Consider the following 7472-nt stretch of genomic DNA (forward strand, 5'->3'; position numbering starts at 1 on the left):
AAGTTTAGGTCCAGAATAGAAGGACGCATCCCTTTAGAACAGATGAGGATGATTTTCTTTAAGCAGAGGGTGGTGCCTCCACAGCTGTGGAGACCATGTCCTTGGGTATATTTAATACAGAGGTTGATAAGTCCTTGATTAGTGAAGGAGAAGGCAGAAAGATGGGGTTGAGAGGGATAATATCAAATGGTGGAGCAGACGATGTGCCAAATAGCATAATTCTGCTCCTATGTCTATGGTATCTAGCTTCCTTTGTCTTAAAACAAAATTATCATCACTGGAAATTAAAGACAATCCAGTATACCTGTCCGATTAACTAAACTTTCTGTATTGAGTATATTGAGTATTTTTTCCTTGTGTAACTTGTGTCACAGCAAATCACAACTTAGTTACCCTGCTAGAAATTGTTTGTGAAATAAGTTTTTGGGAACTGTATTTAAATGGAAAAGAACTCTGGTGCCTGGTGTCTTGACGAAAATTGGCCCCATAAGGAACAGCAAGTTTTATTCTCAACTGCAGCCTGTGGTTTACAACTGTCCCCTATCTTCAATTTGTGTTTCAGCTCTCGCACTTGCGATGGATCGCGATGGTTCAAGTGGTGGGGTGATTCGTCTCGCAGCCATCACTGAGAAAGGAGTTGAACGCAAGGTCGTATCTGGCAGCCAGCTACCTTGCTTCACATCAGCTTGAAGATGGTGAAGTTCAGCTTACCGTTTTTGTCGCACCTGAATACTTTTGTTAAAATAGGTTGTTTTAAAGTTCTCTGTGTTATTCCATGTTTCAGACTGTAACATAAAACATAAATAAAACTGTGGAGTTGATCAGACTTGTCTAAAATCTGGTGCCTGTGTTGTCATTTCATTGAAGCCATCTCCCAGTTAAACCAACCAACCGTCTGCTCTAAGCAATCCACAGGAGGAGCTTGGTCAGTCTACATCGGGACAACTGCTCACTTCTGCTCCAAGCCCTTCTCCCCCCCCCCCCCCCCCCCACCCAACACACACCCTTCCTTCACCCTCTCTGCCCCCACGCACATTCCTCCTCTCCCTTCTCTCCCCATACACACCCCCCTCCTTCACCCTCTCTGCCCCCACGCACATTCCTCCTCTCCCTTCTCTCCCCATACACACCCCCCTCCTTCACCCTCTCTGCCCCCACGCACATTCCTCCTCTCCCTTCTCTCCCCATACACACCCCCCTCCTTCACCCTCTCTGCCCCCACACACATTCCTCCTTTCCCTTCTCTGCCCCCACACACATTCCTCCTTTCCCTTCTCTCCCCCACACACGTTCCTCCTTTCCCTTCTCTCCCCACACACACACCCCTCCTTCACCCTCTCTCCCCGCACACACATTCCTCCTTTCCCTTCTCTCCCCACACACACACCCCTCCTTCACCCTCTCTCCCCGCACACACATTCCTCCTTTCCCTTCTCTCCCCACACACACATTCCTCCTTTCCCTTCTCTCCCCACACACACATTCCTCCTTTCCCTTCTCTCCCCACACACACAGTCCTCCTTTCCCTTCTCTCCCCACACACACATTCCTCTTCCCTTCTCTCCCCACACACACAGTCCTCCTTTCCCTTCTCTCCCCACACACACATTCCTCCTTTCCCTTCTCTCCCCACACACACAGTCCTCCTTTCCCTTCTCTCCCCACACACACAGTCCTCCTTTCCCTTCTCTCCCCACACACACATTCCTCCTTTCCCTTCTCTCCCCACACACCCCCTTCCTTCACCCTCTCTGCCCCCACACACAGTCCTCCTTTCCCTTCTCTCCCCACACACACACCCCTCCTTCACCCTCTCTCCCCGCACACACATTCCTCCTTTCCCTTCTCTCCCCACACACACACCCCTCCTTCACCCTCTGCCCCACACACATTCCTCCTTTCCCTTCTCTCCCCCACACACAGTGTCCTTTCCCTTCTCTCCCCCACACACCCCCCTCCTTCACCCTCTCTGCCCCACACACATTCCTCCTTTCCCTTCTCTCCCCCACACACACCCCTCCTTCACCCTCTGCCCCCACACACATTCCTCCTTTCCCTTCTCTCCCCACACACACCCCTCCTTCACCCTCTCTGCCCCACACACACCCCTCCTTCACTCTCTCTCCCCCACACACGTTCCTCCTTTCCCTTCTCTCCCCGTACACACACCCCTCCTTCACCCTCTCCCCCCCACACACCCCTCCTTCACCCTCTCGGCCCCCACACACATTCCTCCTTTCCCTTCTCTCCCCCACACACGTTCCTCCTTTCCCTTCTCTCCCCGCACACAACCCCTCCTTCACCCTCTCTGCCCCCACACACATTCCTCCTTTCCCTTCTCTCACCGCACACACGTTCCTCCTTTCCTTTCTCTCCCTGCATACACCTTGCTGCTCTCCACCAACACAAGCGCACACACCCACGCCTCCTTCTCCTGCTCCCCAACACACAGCTCATTTCCCCTCTCCCCCCACACACACATACACGGACACCTTCCCCCCCTCCCCAACATACACACGCCACCTTCCCCCTCAACCCCATGCACATAGCCATTTGCACACATACAGAAACAGTCACACACAAACCCAGTCATATCTTACCCACACACACTCATACAGATACCTCCTTCCCCCTCCCCTAACACACCCACAGACAACTCCTTCCCCCCAACACACACACCCCTCTCCCCCCAACACAGGCAACTCCTTTCCTCTCTCCCCCCAACACAGACACACACTGATGACCTTTCCCCTCCGCCTGCTGCATACACACCCACACCGCATTGCCCCTCTCCCCTCGTGTGCACACACACATCTCCTTAGCCCTCTCGTACCCCCACGTACAGATACATACTGACACAGACACACCACCTCCCCCCTCTCTCACACGCACTTCTCACAGGGAGGTTTCAGTTAGTCTCGTCCACCAGCTTCTGAGGCGCGTAGTGCACAAACTGAGCGGCAGGGGGCGCATTGAGAACTCAGCCCGAATTCGATTCCCTTCAATATTGTCAATTCCAGTACGCCAGCGTAAAGGAGAACTTCACTATTCCTTTAATTGTTACTCCAGATCCGATTTTGCAACAAGAATTTTTAAAAAGCACAATTAAAGAATAATTGTAAATACACCAACATCATCATTGTGTGCCGTGTCGTATGATGTGGGTCTTTCCATGACCGTGATTGTTCTTGACAAATTGTTCTACCGCCTTCCGGACAGTGCCTTTACAAGACGGGTGACCGCAGCCCTTATCAATACTCTTCAGAGACTGTCGGCCTGGTGTCAGGGGTCACAAAATCAGGACTTGTGATCTGCACCTGCTTTAGTAGAGGCGTATTTTCATTCCGCCACCCAAATAAGTACATACGCTAGTTTTTATGCATGTATACGTATAAAGTGACGGCAGGCACAGGAGTGACTGACAGGAAATGATAAAAGTAGTGGTGGTTGGAGGTGTGGAGGAGTGGGTTAGTGGCAGGAGGTGTTGATCAGCCTCACAGCTTGGGGAAAGTTACTGTGTTTGAGTCTGGCGTCCTGGCGTGGATGCGTAACCTCCCCCCGATGGGAGTGGGATGAACTAGGTGGGTGGGATTCTTGCCGGTCTCTTCCCAGCACCTTTCTGTATATTCGTCCTTGCTGCCGTTGGGCAGTTCTGCCTCCCTGACGGTGTCCGGTATTCCCAGCTCGTTCGGATGCTCTCTACTGTGCATCTGCACATGGCCCGGCTCACTCCAGGTCCCTCAGGAAGTGAAGTGCATCGATTACCGAAGCACTGAGATTCGATTTCAGTAAATACACAGAATAATATCCATAACAGAATCAATGACAGACTGCACCAGTTTGGGAGTTCAGCCAGAGCGCAGAAGACAACACACTATGCAAATAAAAACAGAAATATTAATAATAAACATATAGCAATATGTATGGAGAACATGAGATGAAGAGACATTGGAAGTGTGGAAAAATTTCAATGTTTTATTACCCCGGCCCAACACAATCATCCGTCTAAACAATGACGGTTGTCATTTCAACCTCCGCCTCCTGTGCACGGGGAGGGTCCTCGATTGAAGTTCGTCCTCTGTCCTGGACTCGCCTTGATCCTACCATCTGAGGGCTCCAATTTCAAGCCCCTGCAAGGCCGGAAGGTTATTCATCCGAGGTAATCCTGTGCTGTGATGAGAAGCGAAGATCGGCGGGGCTCCCCGGTGATCCTTGTACAGCTCCGGGATCAGAGAGAGCAACACGGTCTGACAGTTCACCGAGGACCGAGCCTCAGTATCCGAGCTTCCCGCGACCCTGACCTCTGGGAAGAGAGGTTCTCAGCGGACGGCCGGCATCTTCCCGCGACCCTGGCCTCTGGGAAGAGAGGTTCTCTGCGGACGGCCGGCATCTTCCCGCGACCCTGGCCTCTGGGAAGAGAGGTTCTCTGCGGACGGCCGGCATCTTCCCGCGACCCTGGCCTCTGGGAAGAGAGGTTCTCTGCGGACGGCCGGCATCTTCCCGCGACCCTGGCCTCTGGGAAGAGAGGTTCTCAGCGGACGGCCGGCATCTTCCCGCGACCCTGGCCTCTGGGAAGAGAGGTTCTCTGCGGACGGCCGGCATCTTCCCGCGACCCTGGCCTCTGGGAAGAGAGGTTCTCAGCGGACGGCCGGCATCTTCCCGCGACCCTGGCCTCTGGGAAGAGAGGTTCTCTGCGGACGGCCGGCATCTTCCCGCGACCCTGGCCTCTGGGAAGAGAGGTTCTCAGCGGACGGCCGGCATCTTCCCGCGACCCTGGCCTCTGGGAAGAGAGGTTCTCTGCGATCCAGTATCTAGTGTTCCTCCCAGATGGACAAGTGGCCCGAGATCTGCCGCCGACCCTTCCCCAGTATTTAAAGCAAGATTTTTTTTGAATTGTTCCTCGTAGCAATTTATTAATGAGAAAATTCGAGTGAGCGCAGAAGGTTAGGAAGTTTATCCAGAGTCAGAGTAGTCTCCAGCGATGTTTGACATTAGAATGGGCGTCTGGCCTTTTGATGAACCAATCTTTGCTCCCATCCCTGCGCGTCTTGGTGGCCGGAGGTTTTAACTCGATGCGATGGAGAAGGGCGGAGCTGACTGAATTCCAGAGCCCGGATTAAATCGATTTCAGTAGAGGGAAACAGACTAACTGCCGCGGAACCACCTGTTGCAGTGGCGAGTGGATTAGTAAGGATTTGCCCTTTATAGAGTGGTCGGGAATGTAATTTCAGCTCAGAATCATTCAATTCACGGCGTTTCCATAGAAACCGCTTTGTTAACCGGGGACGCGTTAAACCCGGAGCACACTCCGTAGCCGGAGATGAAAACATCCGCCGGACTCCCGGCGTTCGCCGTTGTGTTTCGCAACGGGAAAGAGCCGATGAATTGCCATGAAAGGGATTGGATTATCGCAGATCTCATTAACCACAGAAAATGATATTAATCCAACCTAACATCTCAGGGGCCTCCAGCCACCCGAGAGGGTGCATAAATAATTATCTATTCAGTAGCTGGTAGGCGGATCCTGAATCTCGGGATTTTCTCAAAAAAAATCTTTGCACACCTGACCATGGACTTTAATAAAAAACCCAATCGTCACTTCCTCTCAGTAATGACCAGAAGCCACTTTGGTCGGAAACCCCGGAATGGGGGAAGGATCAGTTTATCATTCCAGTAATTTGTGGCCAGAAGGGCCAGTGTTGAGGGTAACAGGGCATTATGAAAGAGGGGGATAGAGTGCTGGTCGGGCAGGTGGACAGATCCAAACTGTGCACAGAGATGTGTAAAACTTCCTTTAACTCTGAACTAATTTCTGGGCCACTCCAACTTGGAATGAATTGACTGCTGATCCTGGCCCTTCTGTCTAAAATCAAGGAAATTTTTTGCAGAATTCTGATTTGCAGAATCATTTTTGGAGAGCCATAGAGCAGTACAGCACAAAACAGGCACTTCGGCCTATGTAGTGCATGTTGGCCTGGTTTGCCTCGTCCTATCTACTGGTACTGGGACTGGGACATACCTCTCCCATTCACGTACTTATCCAAATGTCTCCGAAGTATTGCATTTAACGTCAAATCCACGTTCTACTCTTGCACCGCCTCCTGAACCCTTCAAGTTCCCCTTAAATACTTCACCTTTCACCCTTAACATATGACCTCTAGTTCTGGTCTCACCCAGACTGAAGAGGGAGCCTGTTTGCATCCTTGCTATCCACACCGCTATCAAATTGTCCTTCATTCTCTCTGTCCTAGTGAATAAACTCCTAACCTATTCTACGTTTCCCTGTAGTTCAGGAGCTTGAGTCCTGGGAACATTCTCTGCATGCTTTCAACCTTCTTTCCTGTAGGTAGGTGACCAGAACTGTCGACAATACTCCAAACCCAACCTCACCGGTGCCAACATAACATCCCAACTCCTGCACTCAATGGCCAAGTTTATGAAGAGCAATGTACTAACAGCTCTCTTTATGACCCTCAAAGAATAATTGATCTGCATTCCCAGATCCCTCCGTTCTACCACACTCCCCAATGCCCTGCGTAAGACCTACCCTGGTTTGTCACCCCAAAGAGCAACTCCTCACGCTTAAGCCCTGTCTGCCATTTCTCAGCCCAGTTTTCCAGCTGGCCCACACCCTGCTGCAAGCTTTGCAAACTTTCTTCGCTGTCCCCAGTGTTGGTGTTATCCGCAGATTTTCTGTCCCTACGGCATTCCACTAGTCACAGGCCCGCGGTCAGAGAGACAACCATCTACTACCACTCTCTGGCTTCTGCTAAGGAGCCAATTTACTACCTCATCCTGAACGACAAGCGACTGAACCTCCTACTACTGATGTCAGGCTCACGGGCCTGTAATTTCCCAGCCTATCCTTAGAGGAACAATAGTAGCTGACCTCCTGTCCTCCCTGCTGTAAGGTGACCTTACAGAGATTTATAAAATAATGAATGGTGGGGAGGGCCACAGTCCTTTATCCACAGGGTAGGCAAGGGTAAAGTTAAAGGTTACAGTTTTAAGATGAAAGTGGTAGATGTGCCTGGCAACTTTTTCACACAGTGATGGGTGACAATATGGAATGAGCTGTGAGGGGAAGAGGTAAAGAATAATTATGTTATTTAAAAGACATTAGGGCAGGGTTGGTGCAAGGGTTCTTAATCTTTGTCAGTCCGGTGAGGCCTAGGGACCCCTTTGTCAGTCCAGTGAAGCCTATGGGTCTCTTTGTCAGTCTGGTGAGGCCTGTGGACCCCTTTGTCAGTCCAGTGAGGCCTGTGGACCCCTTTGTCAGTCCAGTGAAGCCTATGGGTCTCTTTGTCAGTCTGGTGAGGCCTGTGGACCCCTTTGTCAGTCCAGTGAGGCCTATGGACCCCTTTGTCAGTCTGGTGAGGCCTGTGGACCCCTTTGTCAGTCCGGTGAGGCCTGTGGACCCCTTTGTCAGTCCAGTGAAGCCTATGGGTCTCTTTGTCAGTCTGGTGAGGCCT

General features: G+C 51.5%; 1 protein-coding gene across 2 annotated transcripts in view; it reads left to right on the top strand.

Moving 5' to 3' along the window:
* LOC132397041 (proteasome subunit beta type-6-like) overlaps positions 1-826 on the top strand; it is a 120215-nt gene extending 119389 nt beyond the window's left edge. For both annotated transcript variants that reach the window (XM_059975285.1, XM_059975284.1), the window contains one exon: positions 563-826. In XM_059975285.1, the coding sequence (XP_059831268.1) occupies positions 563-690 (128 nt within the window). In that variant the 3' untranslated portion in view covers positions 691-826. The remainder of the gene's footprint in view (positions 1-562) is intronic.
* Positions 827-7472: the final 6646 nt, after the last annotated feature.

Source organism: Hypanus sabinus, chromosome 7, assembly GCF_030144855.1.
Source record: "Hypanus sabinus isolate sHypSab1 chromosome 7, sHypSab1.hap1, whole genome shotgun sequence".
Taxonomy (NCBI): domain Eukaryota; kingdom Metazoa; phylum Chordata; class Chondrichthyes; order Myliobatiformes; family Dasyatidae; genus Hypanus; species Hypanus sabinus.